Source organism: Triplophysa rosa, linkage group LG4 (assembly GCF_024868665.1).
Source record: "Triplophysa rosa linkage group LG4, Trosa_1v2, whole genome shotgun sequence".
Taxonomy (NCBI): domain Eukaryota; kingdom Metazoa; phylum Chordata; class Actinopteri; order Cypriniformes; family Nemacheilidae; genus Triplophysa; species Triplophysa rosa.
In genome coordinates this window covers 10,780,402-10,802,635 of record NC_079893.1, presented here as the reverse complement: position 1 = coordinate 10,802,635, position 22,234 = coordinate 10,780,402, and the positions used below count along the sequence as shown (strand labels likewise).

At 39.0% G+C, this 22,234-nt stretch overlaps 1 protein-coding gene across 1 annotated transcript in view; it reads left to right on the top strand.

The window, feature by feature from the left end:
• The window catches only part of tll1 (tolloid-like 1), a 50,143-nt gene that overhangs the window by 5,699 nt on the left and 22,210 nt on the right, over window positions 1–22,234 (top strand). Inside the window, exons 3-7 of the mRNA XM_057332588.1 lie at window positions 11,601–11,711; window positions 16,989–17,069; window positions 17,923–18,093; window positions 18,169–18,286; window positions 20,912–21,090. Of these exons, the coding sequence (XP_057188571.1) occupies window positions 11,601–11,711; window positions 16,989–17,069; window positions 17,923–18,093; window positions 18,169–18,286; window positions 20,912–21,090 (660 nt within the window). The remainder of the gene's footprint in view (window positions 1–11,600; window positions 11,712–16,988; window positions 17,070–17,922; window positions 18,094–18,168; window positions 18,287–20,911; window positions 21,091–22,234) is intronic.

Below are 22,234 nucleotides of genomic sequence, written 5' to 3'. Positions count from 1 at the left end.
GTCTCAAGAACACAATTTCCTTACGCAATTGGCATGATGGAGTGATGGGCTCGAAATTGCGACCATTTTAGTTGCATATGCTCCCTAAATTTAACCTGTGTGACCTCAAAATATATTTGGGAGCATTTGTGTGAGTGCACATTTTGTTGTGGTGTGAGCTGTTTTCATTAGACGGACGGGTTTCAACCGGTCCACATCTCCTGCATCTGCAGCGCCTCGCGCATAAAAGCGCTAGTGTTTGCGGTTCGCACTGCAAGGAGTGCTTTGGGAGCGCGAGGCTGAACAGCAGCTGAGCTGACTGTACCACAAGTACAGTATAGCAACTGCAAGTTCATATTATGTTATTTAAATACCTCACAGGCAAACCTCTTAAAAAACAGATCATCTGTCTCTTACATATATGTAATGTAAGCATGAAACATGATGTGTTTATGTAATTTTAACTGTTTCTCTGAAGGCTATGTTCAGTCAGTGGAGGAAGGAGGATTGACAGTGTGAAATGAGCACCACCTCTGCTAACACGGGCACTATGCAAAAGCATATAGAGAAAACAACCACAGCTCTTTACTAAAAGCTACGCCTGTTTACTAAAAGCATACATTTTGTGCAATTACTGCCTGTCATTTGAGTTTGTGACCAAACATTTTGCTGTGTTAACATATTGTTTATTACTGCATGATATAATTAATTAAAATAGAAGTTTAATGTGTTTCATAAAGTACAAGCTGATTTTATAATGCCTACATTTTTTGCATTTTGTGTTAAGGTGAATAAAAGACAATTTCATCATTGATGATTTCTTTAAAAAAAGTCTAAAAATCTCATCTCGTTCTCGTGAACCCAGTCTCGTGTCTCGTCTCGTGAGATAAGTGTCTCGTCACACCCCTCTTAAATTGTGGTTACAATGGCTTAACTATAGTGGCCATTTTATTTGTTTTAATTAAAAGTTTATTTTCATAAGGGAACACTAGTATCTGGGAATTTTACTACACTTTACTTTAGTAAATACAATGGTATAAGCTATAGCAGGGCTAGTCAAGCACCTGTTCATACTGTAATTTTAAATGAATCCTGATTTATTAACTTACATTTTTACACAATTGCCTGTTTATTCTTTTTGAGGCACAATTGCAACAAACAACAGACATTATATTAAATCACTTAAAGTATGATGTTGTTGTTGGTGCTGATAGTCCAGTGAACTGTATGCCAGCACGTTGTTCAGAGGCACTTTGGGCCCTCTCTGTTCCCCTTTCTCTCATCCCGTAATTTCCCGTCTCTCTCTCAACTGTTCCTGGATGGGCCAGCATCCTGCAGAGTTTATTTCCAACTCTAATCAAACAAACCTGGCCAAGCTAATCATTCAGGATTCATTTAAAATGATGAACAGGTGCTTGACTAGCCCTGCTATAGTGTATACAATAGTATTTACTAAAGTAAAGTAAAATTCCCAGATACTACAGTGTTCCCTTATGAAATTAAACTTTCAATTAAAACAAATAAAATGGCCACTACAGTTAAGCCATTGTGATCACAATTTAACCATGGTGTTGCTACAGTGTAACCAGAGTTAACCATGGTATTTGTAGTGGAACTGTGGTCATACAAATTTGCCAAAAAACATGGTTTCTTTCTACACTTACAAAATGATAAAATCATGGTTGATTTCCTTAAGGGCTTTTAAATCCTACTATAGTACTATAGTGCACTACAGTATATATTACTATAATATAGTATGCTGCAGTTTACTACACTCACCTAAAGGATTATTAGGAACACCATACTAATACGGTGTTTGACCCCCTTTCGCCTTCAGAACTGCCTTAATTCTAAGTGGCATTGATTCAACAAGGTGCTGAAAGCATTCTTTAGAAATGTTGGCCCATATTGATAGGATAGCATCTTGCAGTTGATGGAGATTTGTGGGATGCACATCCAGGGCACGAAGCTCCCGTTCCACCACATCCCAAAGATGTTCTATCGGGTTGAGATCTGGTGACTGTGGGGGCCATTCTAGTACAGTGAACTCATTGTCATGTTCAAGAAACCAATTTGAAATGATTCGAGCTTTGTGACATGGTGCATTATCCTGCTGGAAGTAGCCATTAGAGGATGGGTACATGGTGGTCATAAAGGGATGGACATGGTCAGAAACAATGCTCAGGTAGGCCGTGGCATTTAAACGATGCCCAATTGGCACTAAGGGGCCTAAAGTGTGCCAAGAAAACATCCCCCACACCATTACACCACCACCACCAGCCTGCACAGTGGTAACAAGGCATGATGGATCCATGTTCTCATTCTGTTTACGCCAAATTCTGACTCTACCATTTGAATGTCTCAACAGAAATCGAGACTCATCAGACCAGGCAACATTTTTCCAGTCTTCAACTGTCCAATTTTGGTGAGCTCGTGCAAATTGTAGCCTCTTTTTCCTATTTGTAGTGGAGATGAGTGGTACCCGGTGGGGTCTTCTGCTGTTGTAGCCCATCTGCCTCAAGGTTGTGCGTGTTGTGGCTTCACAAATGCTTTGCTGCATACCTCGGTTGTAACGAGTGGTTATTTCAGTCAAAGTTGCTCTTCTATCAGCTTGAATCAGTCGGCCCATTCTCCTCTGACCTCTAGCATCAACAAGGCATTTTCGCCCACAGGACTGCCGCATACTGGATGTTTTTCCCTTTTCACACCATTCTTTGTAAACCCTAGAAATGGTTGTGCGTGAAAATCCCAGTAACTGAGCAGATTGTGAAATACTCAGACCGGCCCGTCTGGCACCAACAACCATGCCACGCTCAAAATTGCTTAAATCACCTTTCTTTCCCATTCTGACATTCAATTTGGAGTTCAGGAGATTGTCTTGACCAGGACCACACCCCTAAATGCATTGAAGCAACTGCCATGTGATTGGTTGATTAGATAATTGCATTAATGAGAAATTGAACAGGTGTTCCTAATAATCCTTTAGGTGAGTGTATAGTAAATGCTGTAATATACTATATTATTGTTTCATGTGGTCACACTCATCTCTTGCATGTCATTTTGTCAAAGCAAAAGATGTTACTATGGCCTTAAAGTTTACCTGTGGCTTACAGCAGCACTCTGTGCTCGACTGCCATGTCTGAAGCAAGACACGCCCCCTCATTACCATATGGACACAGAAATGTAGAAATAAATAAATGTAGAAATAAATAAATGTGAAAATAAATAAATGTGGAAATACATATTAGCATAAATGCATAAAAGAAATACAAAAATGTACAAAAAAGAATAAATGTTTAAATAAATAAATAATCTACGTTTAAATATCAATTTTTTCATTAATTTTTGTTATTTTTAGAAAATGATTTTATGTATTTATTTTCGCTTTTTTACATTTCTTAATGGATTTATTTATTTATTTATTTATTTTTAATTTTGGCAGGATTGGGCTTCCATACACCTTCACATACTGTAAAACGCAGCGGTTCATATGATTGCAGCCTCTCCTTACAGCTAATTTTGTGAAATATTGTTTGTTATATGGAACCATGTTTTGGAAAATCTGTTTTGGTCATCTTGTGAAATTTCTTCCCACAAGAGTTGCTAAACCTGAAACAGACACACATTTACTTCTGTCTGTTCAGTGTGCACCACTTTCATGAGTTCCTATTAATGGTTTGTTTTGGTTGACATAACAGAAGGCTATTAGGTTCATTAATGAGGTGAATGCATTGTTTAGGACCTCTGCTTTTGTTTACAGAAACCGGGCGCTCTATTGGTTTCAATAGGGCACTATGCAGTCATTAGGTGATGTTATCTGTTTCTGTTATCTTAAGACATTGTACACTTAACGACGCTGTTGCCACAGAATAACCAATCTTTTCTGATTGTGCAAATTCAGCCCACGCCTCCTTGTTTAGGCAAGAGAAACATAAACAAACCTGAGGGAGTGCTTAGCTCAAGGGCCAAATGCACAGAAAGGAGAGCTTGTGCCCTTTTCTCTCTTTCTGTCAATCACACACACACGCACGCATACACACACGCACACACAAACACACGCACACAAACATGCACATTGGAATCTTTTGGTATCTTCATGGGGACTTGCCATTGTTGTATATTTTAGTTTATAAATACTAGAAGCTTCCAACACCAAAGAAAATTTCTTGTGTGTGCAAGCACACTTGGCAATAAAGCTCTTCTGATTCTGATAAAACGGTCAGTTCTGGTCCTTGATTCTGATTGGCTGAGCGGAGTTCTAAGCCGTTATAAAATACCCCAATATATAACGGCTGACTGCACCACATAGCCTAAATATCATTTTATTTACTTTATTTTATGAAACCTTAATGCTAAGCATATGGAATAACCATTTTATAAAAGCAATAAGCCTCGCAAAGCAGTGGGTTACAGTGCATTTTATAACAGCTACGGGTTTTAAACAATGCCCTTAGCTGTTATAAAATGTACTGTAACCCACTGCTTCTTGGGGCTTATTGCTTTAATAGATTTACACAGATTTTATATCGACTTAATGGTATTTTCTATCGTCTACCACTAAACCTAACCCTCATAGAAACCTTTTTGCATTTTTGACAGTTTCAAAAAATAATAATTTTATATTATATGAAACAATTTCACTGATAGCAATAGGTTTTACTTTCCTTGGTCCCCATGATGGAGGTTAGATATGTTCATGTACACACACACACACACACACACACACACACACACACTCAGTAGCGCTTCAAGAGCTGCTCAAATTAACTTGCGTGAGGGTCTAATGTTAGGCTGACAGCTGATCTCCAACGGCTGGGAATTTTACAAAAACGGCAGTTATATTACAAAATGACAATACTCTTTGGCAAATGCGTACAAATACTTAATTTTTAAACTTAGGAAATTTATTAGCACAGTCAGTGTGTGGGTGTGTTCTGCTACTGTCAAAAGCTTTACAGTGCTGTGGTTTAACATCTGTTAAAGATTTCTGGCACAAGACAGTTGGAATTACTTATATGCATTTGGATGCACGTTAAAAGTTTTTTTTAATGTAATTTATACACAGAATCTGGAATCATACTAGTCCATTTTTGCACAATGCGAGTGGATATTGCTAATTTAACTGTAAATTAGACTCGGCTTGGTGCTTATCCTAAGAGAGACAAATGACGTGGGTCTATGCATCATGCACCTGCTCTGATACGAGGTGAGCTGTCCTGTGTAAATATTCGATTACCCATGGGTCATGGATACTTAGAGAGAGAGAGATTTAGCTTATAGCTCAACAAAGCAAAAACCTGCTTTGGCTAATAATAATAATAATATATATATATATATATATATATTTTTTAAAGACAGTAGCGATCTGTTTGCTGTGTGAGCTAGTGGCATGAGCGGCGCTGCGAGACAGNTATATATATATTACAACTGCCCATGTAAACAAACTTGATATACATATATACCATAAGCACGTGTGTACCTTCAGAGGGGAACATACATTTGTTTGTGTATAATATAATGGTCATCTGTTTACTTATGAACCTGCATGTGTGTATGGACGTCAGAAAATGCTCTTTGTGGTTGGTCATCTTGCTGGTGTTGTTTTTGGGGAAACAGAATGTGAATATTTGGCCGTGTGCTTATCTCATGCCATTAGAGTGCACTAAACACATTTCCATCTCTTTGTACACTGATTTCCCTCACTGCGTGTGTGTGTGACGAGTGTGGGAGCCCACTTCATTCAGGCACTTATCTCTTCCTGGTAGCCTGCATCCTGCCACTTAGCTTGAGAAGAATCTCTCTCTCTTTCTCTTTCTCTTTCTCTTACATACACACACAATCTCATTCATAGCCCTTACAAAAGATGGTTTTGTCATAAAACGGTGCACACAGCAAAACAGAGACGGTGAGTAAAAGAAAAAACTTTCATTTCTACCGTAGTTGTATTTTTTGCTTGCCCATACTCTACTATGTAGATATGTTTAGGTGGAGTGTGTGGAGAAATGTACTGTATTGAGTCTGAAAATAATTTTATTTTACTTGAATGCAAAGCAGTTAGTTTAACATCAGCCTGCACGTCTAAACACATTTGTGCAAGATTTTAAAGTTTTCAAGAAATCATCGGTTCATGAGATGAAGAGATGTCAGTACAGTTATGTTTAATACAAAGGTTTTCCAGGAACACTCAGGTCTGACAGCCAGCTTCCGAAAATTCCCCAAAATTCCATCGTCAGCACCACGGGCTGTTTGTTTTGGAGCAGGAAAACATGAGTCAGCGATCCGCACGCTTCCTACAGAATGCATTTAACTAATTAAACAATTATAGCTTTACACATCCTGACGTGTGAAAGGTGCTTTGATGCAACGACAATGGTTGAAGTCCTCCAAAACACACATTTGAGCATTCACAGAGTGTGATGACAGTGATGTTGCTGTAGTTAAAGCGCTCTCTCTCTCTCTCGCTCTCTCTCTCTCAGGTTAACACATGCATACATGAACAACAAACTGATCAAAAATTATACATAATTGTAAGTACTGGCCCAATAAGGCAAACGACTGTTCTGTAAATAAGCCCTGAACTCTCTCTTGCTAGCCTCAGGTTCATCGTTATAGTTGAGCCCTGATTGTCTGTTCACTTTGTCAGTTGGCATGCATGGAAAAACACAGTAAATGTCATTGGCTTGGCCACTTAGATGATGTATGCTGCCTGAAAAACAAATCAGAATGACACAAGATGTCAGTTATTGACATCATCAGGATACAAATGTGACATCAAGCAGTTATTGGAATTTTGTTTAGATGTGTGTTGCATGTGCCGGTCCTGGATCTTCCTGTGATCAAGCTCGCAGGAATGCTTGCTGGGCTGACACCCAGAATGCTTTGCGTCATGTCTCTCTGACATGCGGCTCAGATGTCACTGACAAACCGAAACACCCCACTCATCCCTCAGGACCCATAGTCATTCATCAGACTCAGCTGTGTGTTTTTGTGAGTTTTATGAGCTGATTTTATGAGGTTTTATGGTTTAATGAGGGATTCTTGGTATTAATCTGACATCACGGTAATGAAGCGTCAACATATGGTCAAAGTTGCTAAGCGTGTAGCGTGTGTGTGTTTTTCAAAGCATGTGTTCATAATGGCCAAGATTCTCTACAAAATCTGTTGTCTCTTGTGTACATGAAAACAGTCTGTTAATGAAACTAAAATAATTCAGAAGATAGAATAAGTGATCAGAAGCGGGTCTCCATTTAAGCATACTGTTCAGTCTTTAACTGTGTTCCAAAATCTAGTGCGATGCCCTCTGTCCTACACAAGCAGAGTAGCAGACATCACTTCCACATGCCACATATACAGTTTAGGGCTGCACAATAATTTATCGCGATACCACTCAATTGTAATCGAGCTGGCTGTACGGAGCCCGTCTGGTCACCCCTCGGAGAAAAAAAAACAAGACCCGCAAATCCGTGGCCACAGTTTTGTAATTCGTTCCCTCAGTTTACAAAACCGTGCTCTCGGATTAATAAACTGTACCCACGAGTTTACAATCCGTGCTCTCGGTTTTGTAAACCGTCCCCTCAGTTTTTGAAATCTGTACCCACGAATTCATAATCTGTGCCCACGCTTTCGCAATCCGTGCGCACGGTTTTGCAAACTGTAGTTTACTCGCGGAATTGAAGCCTCTGTCTGTCAACTGAACAAGCTCCTTCCTACAGGAACATTAACCAATATTGTATACTGTTTTATATATAAATTGTCCTAATGTGTTTACACACGAGTGCGTGGCGCATATAAAGCATGCGTTCATTGCCGCGTTTCACTGGCATAAAGTTGGTTTGACGTTAAACTTTCGTGAATTTAGGGACCATCTCTAAAGTACACATTAAAATACCTTTTTCCAACTTCAATGGCATTTAAAGGGAATGACTTATACCCACAAGACTAACTGTACAGTGTTCATGTGTGTGTCAGATATAATGCACACCTTTTAGATTATTTATATTTATTATAATAAACAGTTAAATCAAATGCAAATATTCTTATGTGTTTCACTGCTGTATGGGCTCATACATAAATATACACATTTTAAAGCTCAATAGCATTTAAAGGGAATGACTTCCCTGACTAACTGTAAAGTGTTCATGTGTGTGTGAGATAGAATGCACACCTTTTAGATTATTGATATGTACTATATTAAAATAAACCGTCAAATCACATGCAAACATTCCTAGTGTATAATGGTCTCATACACAAATATACCATTATTTAAAGCTCAATAGCAATACCTATAGGAATATGTACATATGATTTGATGGTTTATTTTAATACTCAATAATCTAAAAGTTGTGCATAATAGCTGACACACACATGAACACTGTACAGTTAGTTTTGTGGCTATAAATCATTCCCTTTAAATGCTTTTGAAGTTGGAAAAGGATATTTTAATGTGTACTTTAGAGATGGTCCCTAAATTCACGAAAGTTTAATGTCAAACCAACTTTATGCCAGTGAAACGCGGCAATGAACGCATGCTTTATATGCGCCACGCGCTCGTGTGTAAACACATTAGGACAATTTATATATAAAACAGTATACAATATTGGTTAATGTTCCTGTAGGAAGGAGCTTGTTCTGTTGACAGACAGAGGCTTCAATTCCGCGAGTAAACTACAGTTTGCAAAACCGTGCGCACGGATTGCGAAAGCGTGGGCACAGATTATGAATTCGTGGGTACAGATTTCAAAAACTGAGGGGACGGTTTACAAAACTGTGGCCACGGATTTGCGGCTCTTGTTTTTTTTCTCCGAGGGGTGACCAGACGGGCTCTGTAGGCTGCGATATGCAATGTGTCGATATTTTTTTTAATGCGTAGCTTGTCCGTGAAGCACGTCTCTGGGATCAGTAGGAAATGCTGCTCTATCTAAAAGCAGTGCGAGTTTGAGTCGCTTATAATGTGCATTTTGAAAAAGCAACACCCGTCAAACATGATCATTGTAAATATACTTTATTATCATAAAAATACCTGATGAGGCTTGAGTAACAGTGATAAAAAGATGTCCATAGGCATTTCCTAGATTCTAGAAGGTGTTATGGTCTTCTTCTGCAGTGCGTATTTGGAGTTTCCGCACGAGAGCGCCCTCTGGCTTTCGGATGCAGGAGCATTTTCCCATACTTCACTCAAAAGCTGTTTTAAAATTTATCGTCGGTTTATCGTGACAGCCAGTATAACTCACATTTAAGCTTTTATTCTAATATGCATAAAAACATACATAGCACATGCAAATAATAGGCAAAATAGTACAAAATAGGGCTTGTCACATGTTCTGGGATTGCCATCATTGTGAATTATGCACATTTATGACTACAAAGTAACATTAGGTGAGATTTGTTTTGTAAAAATTAGTTTCTATTAACACGTTGGGTTATTCAAATTAGATTAATTTGTTCATTTGTTAATGGCAACACTTAAATCATGAAAGGAGGCAATGGAGATGACTTGAACCTGTCAGGGAGAACCTCATCTGGAACTGCAGTATTTCCTCAAACGTAATCTCTCATTTTAATACACAACCATGCAGATGGTTATCACCGCACCCAGATTAAAACACACCTCCCGCTGTGCATCTGTGTCCTTGCAACTGAGATTAACATTTCATATTTGCCAAAACCATGCAGATGCCACAGTCTGAAACTCTTTGTTCCATGACAGCAGTCATGTTTTATTGAACGTGCCATTTGATGTTACAAAGTTATGAAACTATTAATTTGATTTAAACACCAAAAGTTGCATAAACTGCCAGCTCACAATCTCTAGACTGGTGTGACTGTAATGGTCACATATTCGTTGTAACCAGCTTCATTCCCTTCTTAGTTCATAATCAATTCTTAAGTACAGCCTCTGTTCTGTGTTTATTGATCATCCAGGCTGAAGATATTGACTGGTGATAAATTAAGATGTGCAGTCAGTGGCCCACTGATGTGAGGGGAATATGCGATTGCTGTGGCAGACTTCCTGAATCAATGCACAAATTCAACACAATGACAGACCAGTGCGGCCTGAGAGTCATTTACATTCCTTGTTCAAGCTGTTATTTCAAATCGTCTTGTATTACCGTTGGGACAGTTAACTGCAGAGTATCCTCATTTAAACTTTAAAGAGCAGAATTATTCAGCAGGCTTTGAAAAATGCATCGCCGTGTGGGGTCTGGATTGATGTACTTCCGAGGTGACGGTTAAATGGGGTTATCATTTCTGTGGCTTTTCGTGATAACACTTGGATTTAGATAACTCCAGTTTCTGTGATATTTATAAGATTAGATAAGATCAAATGGGAAATATTAAATGGTAAAAGAATGATCAACTATCAAGACAATGCAATCAATAAGATCCCTTATTTAGGTTGCATTGACTTTGAAACTGTTTTTGTATTTTACTATCAATTCTGGCAAAACAAAAAGCACTCCGTTTCCAGTACTCTAGAGTAAAACATCTACCACCACAGTACAAACATTATCTTTGCATATCCATTATAGTTTCCTCTCTTGTTCATGTATAAATGATTTATGTATTTATATTAACTAACTGAGGTTCATTGTATTTAAAGAAAATGTCAATTCTGTCTTCATTTACTCACCCTCAAGTTGTTCCAAATCTATAAGTTTCTTTGTTCTGTTGAACACAAAAGAAGATATCTTGAAGAATGTAGGACAGCAAACAGTTCAGGGGCACTTTTGACTACCATTGTAATGTTTCTTACTATAGTATTCAATGGTGGCAAGAACTGTTTGCTTACAAGCATTCTTCCAAATATCTTTTTGGATAAAAAAATAAAATAATACTTTTTATTTTTGAGTGAACTGTCCCTTTAAGTCTGTATGACAGCTTCAGGCAAAAGTACTTTAAAATATTTATATTGGCATATTTGTAAATCTGTTTATATCAATTGATGCCGAGCAGACAAGTTATGTTTTCTGAAAAGATTCCCTGCGTTTAAAGTAGAGCTCACAATTATTAGATGATTTTTTCTAGACTTTTTTGTGTCATCCGGTAGCAGAGATTCCCACAGATGCGTGGAGTGGGGTTAGATCAGTGCTAATATTAGTTCTCTATAAAGGGTGTGATCCACAGGGGACCCAGACTCTGATTGTGCTACAATCACAGATTCAGACTGAATATTGTACAAGGAACTGATGGAAGAGGGATGGATGCACATGCACAAGGGCGGAGTGCAATATGGAACAATCAAGATAGGGTTAAGCATAATCCTTATTGTTTATTGTTTTATGTCAAGGTTGAGGAAACTAATCTTGCACACATACATGGCAGAGCTCCCAATATCATATCCCAATATTCATGGTCGTCCTTATACCCTGTGGGCGACAGGCTTATTTAGGGATGCATGATGTCATGTCACGAATGTTGGAACGGGAAAGATACAGACACTGGGAAGATCAGATCAGATCTTATAAGTTACAAATCCTAAATTAGCATCAGTCAGTGGTTTAGGACACGCTGATCTGAGTCTCAGGGTAGAGGTGTGCGGCCAGTGTTGGCCATCTCCCCGTGATGCTGCCAAAGAGTGTCTGTTTGTCCTCTAATAATGTTCTTCTCTGGTTTCTTTCCAGCTGTATTTTGGGGGGATATTGCTTTGGATGAGGAGGACTTGAAAATGTTCCAGATCGATGGGACGATAGAGCTCACACAGCAGTCACATGGCAGACAGGGGCACACGACTGGTAAGATGCGTCATTCACTCTAAAAAATAAAGGTGCTTAAAAGGTTCTTCACTGCGATTCCACAGAAGAACCATTTTGGGTTCCACAAAGAACTATTTAGTCAAAGGTTCTTTAAAGCAGGGGTTTCCAAAGTAGGGGTCGCAAGGCCACGAAAGATGATTTTCATAAATATTTTTTTTATTATTAGAAATAGCGTATGTAATCAATAAGTGTAACAAAATATAAAAACATTAGTTAAGTTAAATAAAATAAAACCATGCGAATAAAAAGCCATCAGCCTTATGAATTTCCTCCTCCTCGATCATGACCCCTGAGGTGATTACGTCACATTAACGACATTAGCAACCGCATTAGGTTAGGTGCAGCAAGTCCATTTACAGCAGCACCATAGGCGGAGTTTCACATTTTTGCCTGGAGGGGCACCTACCATCTATCCATGAGCTCAGATTTTTTTTAAATACCATAACATATTTTCTACATTTCAATTATATATTAGTTATTACCTATATAATTTATACATTTACCAATAACAAGACTAAACAAAGGAGATATAAAAACGTATATCTTACCTAATGCAGGAGAATCCGCCTTTTTCCGATTTGCGTAGATGTCCACAATCTTCTCTTCAGGTACATTTGCAGTCAAATCGTTCTCTATGTGCAATAGGGAAAGATCTGAAAATCTGTCCTGAGCCATTGCAGACCGGAGCCAGTTTCTGATTCTTCTCATAACTGAGAAACTTCTTTCTGATGTAGCAGAACCAACGGGCAGTGTGAGAGCAAGCTGCAGGAGTCGGTAAAAGTTTGGATATTGATCCTTCCGCACTTCATTTTTAAGCTTTTCAAGGGTGATCGACGATGCAATCGCACATTTCACTAGATCCATTTCAGCAGTCACAAGCTGAGGGTGGATCTGAAAGCTCGCATACGTGCTTAGTAAAGGACCGATGCCGTTCTTGTCACAACTGAATACAGCATCACATGCCACACTCAGGGCCATTGCGTCAGTTGAGAATCGCCTGTCCAATTCGGCCAGCATAGTGTCTAAAACAGGGAGATATAACTGACATTTAAACGTCTATGATTCTGATTTGCGGTGCAATTCAATTTCATCACGCTGGCCAAAACACCTTTTGAAGTCGAATCTCACTATTATATTTTATATTTACAAAAATACTGTAGGTATATTTTAGGAGTTGTTTGATTTGGGGTAAGTAAAGTTTTACTTTTTGATAATATTTGTTTTTCTGAGGGTCTAGACTACATGCAGCTACTATCACTTGACGCAAAAAACAGCGGTGGATGGCGTTATGGATATATCGTCATTTTTATCGTTATCGCAACAAATACCAGGAATTATCGTGATAGAGTTTTAGGGCCATATCGCCCATCCCTAGTTTATGTATAACAACAAGTAAAGTAACTATAAAATAATATTATCCTGTATGTGCACTGGAAGCTTCTATCACTAAGACAAATTCCTTGTGTGTCCAAGCACACTTGGCAATAAAGCTCTTTTTCTTTCTGATATTATGTTAGACTGTGCTCTTTTGTGTTGTTATTATGCGCGTTTGGGTAGAATAGGTGCATGTACGCATTTGCGCACAACGTTTGTATACTTTAACCACCTCCGAGGATAGTGGAGGAGTCTCGAGTCACTGGCACTGTCATTTTGGGGATCGCGGGCTGAAAAGTTTGGGAACCCCTGCTTTAAAGAACCATCTCTTTCTTACCTTTTTGTAGTCTGAAGAACCTTTTCCCCACAAAGAACCTTTTGTGAAACAGAAAGGTTCTTCGGATGTTAAAGTTTCTGTCACGACTCTGCTTTATCTTGTCATGGACTTCTTGGTCTTGAGGCAGAGTCGTGGCAAAGCCTTATGTTTTGTGTGAGAAAGCCATGGGTGTTTATCTTTTGACACTCCATGTGTTTTCTGGTGTCTTGTCATTGGCCCCGCCCCTCTCGTTTCCTGTATTGCTTCCCTGCCGTGTCTAATGTTCCCCACCTGCCCTCGTCAATTATCCTTCGTTTGTCTTTATGGAACCATTTAGACCAAAAAGGTTCTTCTATGGAATCGTGAAGCACCTCTGTGGTCTACACTCTTAAAAAGAACCATCTCTTTCTTACTTTTTTATAATCTGAAGAAAAAAGTAAAGAAGTAAGAAAGAGATGGTTCTTTAAAGAACATTTGACTGAATGGTTCTTTGTGGAACCAAAAATGGTTCTTCTATGGCATCGCCTTTATTTTTAAGAGTGTATGGCATCGAAGAACCTTTTGAAGCACCTTTTTTAAAAGTGTATATATTGGAATATATAGAATACTAGCAGTCAAATACACCATTTCTTTACTAATGCTTTTCAATCTTTTTCATTCTTAAGCATTCAGTCAATTTTAATTTAATTGTATTTCCATTATAAACAGCAACCAGCAGTCTTGATAACTATAAAGTCAGTAAATAATGGCAGAATTTTCATTTTTGGGTAAACTTTTTCTCATGAAACATCTTTCAAAACTGAAAGCTCCTGTCCGAGGTTAACACATTATCTGCCTTATCTGTGTTGCACGTGTTTTTTCAGCTGGGTACAGTAGCAGACATACAGTACTGTAGAGACAAGGTTAAAGCTGCAGTCAGCAGCTGCTGAGGGTTGTGGGTTGTGTCTGGGCCAGAACAACAACAATGACTCTTTCTGCAGTTCAAGGTTCAAGGTTTGAGCTTCTGTTTGACTCAGTCCTTGAAGCTGCCCATGTGGTTTTATTGTCCTGGTGTCATGTTTCTAGTCAGACCTTCCTCCAGGCGATCAAGACCCTGTGTAGGGTGACACACAGAAACACAGACTCAGAACAGCTTCTGTAGAATGCGCATTTTAAATCTATGAATTTATCAGTCCGAGATGCTGAGGTGTCAAAAAGATAGAATAAATGTCTACAATTGTCATAGGCTGTGGGTGATCTAAAGATATTAAAGTCATATTGAAGTTGAATAATGTGTGTGGGATATTGGGAGTTTATACTGTAGCTTCAGGTGATTCGACTTGATAAATGCTCCTGCCTCAACTCCATTGCACCATCAGCAAACAACCCGAGTGTGTGTGTGTGTGTGTGTGTGTGTGTGTTTACATACAGTACTAAGGCCTATTTTTCCCTATGTAATAGTGCAAAAGTGTGTATATTTGTTTGTCTGAAAAGTTTGCTAACTCAAACAATGATATTTAAACAGCCTAAACAGACCAAAGCCAAAATGTGTGTGCATGTCTTTCCCATTGGCACAATCTTGATACGTAAGCCAAGATGTCAGGACAGAGTCCTTCAGTGTGAAGTGTACAACAGGATATATTTAGTACTGATCCTCACAGGCACACTAGGAGAGATTCAACTATGAGAACTGGGCGACACTACCGTCAGCAATATCACCTTGATCCTCATCCAAATCTTTGGCAGCAAGACGGAAGCGAGACCAAAAGTGGTGATAAGGATTCAGCTTTGCTTTCCGTTCTGACCGGGGTTGTCACAGGATGTGCCACCAGGGTAGAAGGGCAAACTGCATCAGGACCATGAACAGCGGGAGACTGATGCATGTTCAAACAGTCACACCGTATACCTGTGTGTGTGTGCATAAATGCCTGAGCTCAGCCTTTTCCTGCGTCTTCGATTCAGAGTTTTGTTTGTTCCTCACTTTCCTGTCCACATCAGAGAAATTCCAGAGGGAGAGACAGAGAGAGGGTAAATGGAAAAGGAAGAGAGCAGAGGAACATAGATGTGTGAATAGAGGAGGGAATGAAAAAAGAATAGGTGAGAAGTTGAAGGAGGGAGAAGAGGATAGTGAATGTAGGGATGGTAAGAGGCGAGGACAGAGGAATAAAATAAGTGAGAAAAAGGCACTGAGCCAGTGAGAGGAATTTCACACATCTGTCTGGGCTCGGTCAGGCTATAGCATCAGGCAATGTTCATGTTATGTTATTTACAACATAAGCACAGTTAACAGAACTAGTAAACTAAGTTTAGTAAGCAGACAAACTAATAGACTATAATAAATTCCATAAAAAAACTATTATGGCCTTTGAAAAATGAAAAATGTAGAACAGTGAAAATAATGTATTTTATTAAAATAATATAATTAAAGCACACACAATGGTTTTATGGTCAGTACTAATTAAGGGATTACACAAAACACTGTGCGAATGGGATTATTGATTGATAAAATACTAGAATATGATACACTGGTAATTTTTATTTTATAAACAGTACATCTTTTAATATTGCTGGAGATATAAAAGGTCTGACTAACTTTAAGTCGTTCGATATTGTGTAAAGTTTACAATGCTAAATTAAAAAACATTTTCCTTTTCATAGTTAGTGTTTTTTTAAAGTTACGACTTTAAGAAAAGTGCTTCAGATAAAAAAAAATGGTATTTGCCAAAGTTTTGTTTTGTACTAATTTTTAACAAATAACTTAAATAAAACTTAAAGTCCCAGTGAAATAAAAAATAGGCTAGTTGCACAAGATGGTGCTAGTGAGCTTTTGCAACGCCAGGGTCGGCAGACTAATTTCCGGTCATATAACACTATCGAGTTGTTTTGGCTTAACGATGTGCTCGAGGATCTGTCATATCGCTGATATAGCACTGTCTTCTTTTTTATCTAAAAAAAACACCCATATTTGCCGGCCAAAAATGCGAATTTTCCCATATAGAGTTATACTACCGGAAATTAGTCTGCCGACTATGGCGTCCCAAAAGCTCACCGGCGCCATCTTGTGCAACTAGCAAACTCCTATTTTTTATCAAATATATATGCAGCGTCTATTGTAAATAGCTTACCAGTGTGGGTCATTCTCTTTTTAAAATTCATGTGCCCTCATAATCTTCTGTTAAAATCTGAAAATGCACTTCCGCCCTCTAGGGACTATCCATCTCAAATGATGTAAATTATATGGCTTGGGAGGAGCTTTCGTTAACTCCTCCCCTTCAACTGTATTATGCAATACAGGGAACTTTCAATAAAATTCTGTTTTGTGCCCTTTTTGGATAATAGCACAATGCTAAATGTACAATGGAAGTAGCGTTTAGGTTTTGTGAACAATCTATAACAAGTCAAATCTAGATAGAAACGATGTGTGTTTGTGCTGAAAAGAACCAGAATTACTTCAATAAAATACAGCACATTTCTATTTAGCACATTTAGCGTCTGAATAAACTGCATTACAGATGTTTAGTGAAAAGGATGCAGGTATTTAGTAAATTTTATTGCATAATACTAATATGTGTGTTTTTTACTCTCAGGTGGTCTAGATGAACATAATCCCAGTAAGAAGAGAGGCTCATTATATCTGTTGCTGGACAGAATACGACGGCTAGGCTTTGGTTAGTTCACTTTTATACTTGAGCACTGTAAAACAGCACCTGATATGAAGAAAACTACTATTTTCAAAGTCTTTGACAAAGGGTCTTTGTATTTTGTCACACATTTCAAAACGTTTTTGGTAATAGTTTTGTATGTTTAGATTATATATATATATATATATATATATATATATATATGAATATATATGAAACCATTTCATATATTATTAACAGGTACTTTATTATACGTATATGGGTAGTTAGTTTAGTAAAAATGTATGATTCATGTTGGTGCCGGTGGTCCAATGGACTGTGTGCCAACATGTTGCTCGAAAGTAAAAAAATGATCATAATATAAAATATTCATATAATTATTTATTTTTATGTGCCTTTTTTTCCATAGATAAACATTTTTAAAGTGCATGCTTACTCTACTTCTCAAAAGGTTGTTAAACTTTTTGTTATCATTGCATATTATCTCGTGCAAAAAAATCTTGAGTGTCTTTTCCAAGTGTATTACACTGGAATCATGTGGGTGGTGCAGTCATGTGCCGGGAGGTTGGATTTTATTGCAATAAAAGCTTGAGTAATGTGCATGTTTAACCTTCTAGAAAGCCTGCCTGATTTTGACAGCGAGACATGTTTCATCAGTTTAATATCTTTAATCCCATCTCTCATTACTAAAGGAACTTTGGCATTTGATTTGATACATCTGATTTTTACAGATACTTATTTGTAGAGACCAGATGAAGAATACTTAAATTAAATGAAAGACTTCTTGTGATAATGCAATGAACTTTGAAAACACATTCAGTTTGTTTGTTTTTACATGGCATCTTGTATTATTATAATGTTTTCTCTCTGTGTGGTGCAGAATCATGGCCAGTAAATAGCAGTGAAAATGTACCGACCTCTAAAGCCGGAGGAAAGAGTGGAACCGGCGTTAAAAGTGTGAAGTCTCGAGTGCCGCGTGCTGCCACATCCCGAGCAGAGAAGATCTGGCCCGGGGGAGTCATCCCTTACGTCATAGGTGGCAACTTCACTGGTAAGGAACCGAGGTGTGTGCATGCGTGTACACCGTTGGCTTATGAATGCTTGTGAACATTTCTGTGTTTTTCAGGCAGCCAGAGGGCCATGTTAAAACAAGCCATGAGACACTGGGAGAAACAGACGTGCGTGACCTTCATCGAGAAAACCGACGAGGAGAGTTACATCGTCTTCACATACAGACCATGCGGGTGCGTGTCTAACAATCTGAGTGACTCTGAGTGTCCTTTGTATTATTACATTTTTTGCCCTCAAGGAAATAATGAAAATGAGGTTCACACATTTATACTACAGTATGTCCTAAGAAAAACAGAGGAAAATGTGTTTCAGCAGTGTTGGGTAAGTTACTCTAAAAAAGTAATGAATTACTAGTTACTAATTACATATTCAATAGCATAATTAGATTACTGTACAAATTACTCTCTCCAAAAAGTATTTAGTTACTTATTACTAATTACTTTCTATATCCTATATCAACCTTGATTAGTTAAGTGATTCAAGGATAGGCATGAAACGGCTCTTTTAATTCATTCAAATAAATAATATTAAAGTACATAAAGTACTCTTATTAACTGACCAAAGTATTACAAATGTGAGAATTATACATTAAAGCACAGATTTTAAACTGACTGATGTCAATTCCACTATTGCACACACATATATTACACAAAGTATTTAGTTTAATTACATCAAAAGTAACTAATTAAATTACTGAAAAAATAAGAGTAATCCCTTACTATACTTTTTCAAGGGAAAAGTAATTAAATCACAGTAACTAATTACGTAGTAACTAGTTACACCCAACACTGCTCAGGAGACTTCATGGGCATGACAATGGGGTTTCTTTTGAGGTTTGTAACAAAATTCCAAGAGAAATAAAAATGGACACAAATGACAGTAAAAACTCGCAACAGTAAAAGTTCACAGGGCAATAAAATGAATGTTGAAGCATAGCTCTGATAATCCGATCTTGAAAATCTGGTGAGATTCTCTGACTGACTTTTCATTGTAAGGAGGTATGTTTGGCATATCTAAACATAGCCTATATGAGATGGTTGAGATCTTCTAAAAGTCTAGAGGAGATCATATAAAATGACAACCTTTTCTCAAGGAAATCTCATATGCGACCCAATGCATTTCACATCAAGTTGTGACTCCTCTGCGCATGTGAACACGTATTCAGTGTAAAAAAGGTCGAGTAAAACTCACTGGTCAATATGAAACACACTCAGATACTCGACTCTCATTGTTATGAGTGTATCCTGTAAGGTGTTTGTGTGTGTGTTGCGAGAGCGAGTGAGTGAGTGTCGGCTGAGACGACTGCAGTCGGCCTGGCTTTCCTTCCTGCCCCGTTACCACAGTGAGCAAAGCGCCTATTGTTCTTAGGAATGGAATCCTAACAGCGTGTTAACAAGGAAGAGAGAAGGGAAGAAGGAAATCGCATAAATCTAGATAAACACGGTGGCAGCTTGAATATGTTGGAATCTTTGCTTTTGATTGATCATTCGATCAGCATTTTGTATTATCAGTTTATGAATGTCATTCAGTCTTATGTATGGAAATTGAGGATATGAAGTGTCTTTTAATGAGTAGCTGGAGTGAGAGATGCTGGTGGAAAGGGCACAGGAGGTGAGATGAAATAATGAATCAGATTCAGAGATTACAGAGAGAAACATCATTGACAGAAGGGCAAGAGTAGATTAAAGCAGAACAGACAGAGGTGGAGGAGAACATCACATAATATTATCCATCTCACTGCACTCATATCTATTATAATCAGTGGATGTCATGCAGCAATGGACCGACAGACAAAAGTGTATTTGACAAAGGCGTTTGTGAGTAATGGTGTTTAGAAACGTGTGCTGACTGGTTGTTTTGCATTTATCTGCATTAAATATAAAGGTTTAGAAATATTGGATGTTGCACATCTATCTAGATATTTATTTATAGGTTGCATTTAAGTTACTAGTTAACATAGTAATTTAGGTTTTAGTAAAATTAGTTATCTTGTGGGTCTGTTTTTCCCTATTTATTTGTCTGTGTGTACTTCAAACTATCATTGGCTATGAAATGAGGGATTAAGGTTCTAATCCACGCTATAAATAGACCGACTGGAATTGAGATTACTGAGTGTTTGAGTATCTGAGACATGCCTAAATGAAAACTGTTGAGATTCCATCTGACAACACAAACTCGGACTTCACAACCTTTGTGAATGTTTACATTATGGCACAGATGAAGGGCAGATATGGCATTATTAAACTCTGAGCCAATCACTACACTATACTGCTCTCGGATTCTATGGCTGATTCCACGAAACAGACCTCTTTCGAGCATGATATTATTAATTAAAATATGTGTTTAATACAGCTGTACATGTAAGATATCTGACCCAAACATTTCCTTTACATTTGTTATGCACCCAAACCAAAGTTGTAATAATCGGATTTACATGCCAACAATAGCAAGTTACAATTCTCTCCACGTGACAAATGGTCTCTGTATCTTACAGGAATACACACACAATACAGTGTGACTGGCCAATACAATCATATATTAATACGACGCAATTCTTTTCAATACTGTCTGTGCTTAGGACATACTCACTTTCTCTCTCTCCTGCAATATTTTGCATTGGCACACAGTCAGAATTGAATGTGTTTATAGTTGTTGTTAAGGTAACAACACAGCAAGAATCTGTGAGTTACAATCATCACTGTGCTCCTCATCACTGTTCGCGAGTGTGGCGAGCCAACATGATGCAGACATCTCATTCAGAATGTAAATGTTTAAAAGTGTCCTTTTTTGTTCTGAAGGTGTTGCTCCTACGTCGGTCGTCGAGGCAACGGCCCCCAGGCGATATCCATTGGGAAGAACTGCGACAAGTTTGGCATCGTTGTTCACGAACTCGGCCATGTCATTGGCTTTTGGCACGAGCACACGCGACCTGACCGCGATGATCACGTGACTATCATCAGAGACAACATCCAACCAGGTAATGCATTACTTATGTTTTCATACCATACCAGGTGCCTGCTAGTTCAATATGGCCACATATATCTGGCCCGCAACAGATCGTCTCGGTTACGTTTGTAACCTCGGTTCCCTGATGGAGGGAACGAGACGTTGTGTCGAACCGACAGATGGGGTTCGTCCTTGAGAACCAATCACTTCCGACTTCTTAGAAAAGGCCAATGAAAATTGGCGAATGAAATTTGCATGCCGGACTCCGCCCCCGGATATCCGGGTATAAAAGGGAGACGGCGTGCCTCATTCATTCACCTTAGTTCTGAGGAGCCTGAGACCTCTCACGACTGCTGCAGTGGACAGCACGTGTTGTGGCAAGAGGACACAACGTCTCGTTCCCTCCATCAGGGAACCGAGGTTACAAACGTAACCGAGACGTTCCCTTTCTGTCGGTCTCTCGACGTTGTGTCGAACCGACAGATGGGGTTCCAATGGAAAACGCCATAACACTGTGCCCTGTCACAATCTCAACGAAGCGACGGTGACTGGCCTGGGCGTGTCAGCCGTGAACGCTACCGCGAAATTGTAACCTACCAGTGGGTAGGTAGGGGGTCCCAGAGCTTTCTTGAAAGGTGGGAAGGCCCCTACCTTCGGCCTCACAGGCGGCGGCCTTGTTTCTCTAACAGCGAGAAGCCGCCCGGAACCGTAAGGCCACTGGGTAAGCGCTACTTCCTCAAGCGGGGGATGCGCTACAGAGACCACTTCCTACCACAGGGAGGAGACTAGTGGAGATACCAACATGGTCTCACCGATGGGGGAGAACTCATGGGAAGAAAGTGCGGACTGAAGGAGTTAACCGCGAGGTGGAGGTCCACCTAAGGAGGTCATGGGTTACCAAGGTGGGAACCAGCATGAGGATACATCAGACGGAACCGCCCTACTGGGGGGTTGCAACGTCTGGTAGCACTAGGTCCGGTTAGAGCTATGTTGCGAATAACTCCGGAGATACCCGGCCTAAGGGGCAGGGCTGCTCTGCCCAGCCCGCCCGCAGGAGGTGCTTGCTAGTGATGGATGGAGTGCCTGTTCTTCACCCAGTGGGGGAAGAAGGGAGGCTAGTTAGTACGCTGACCCCCTTAGGAGAAAGGGGGGAAGGTACTGTCATAGGCGTACAC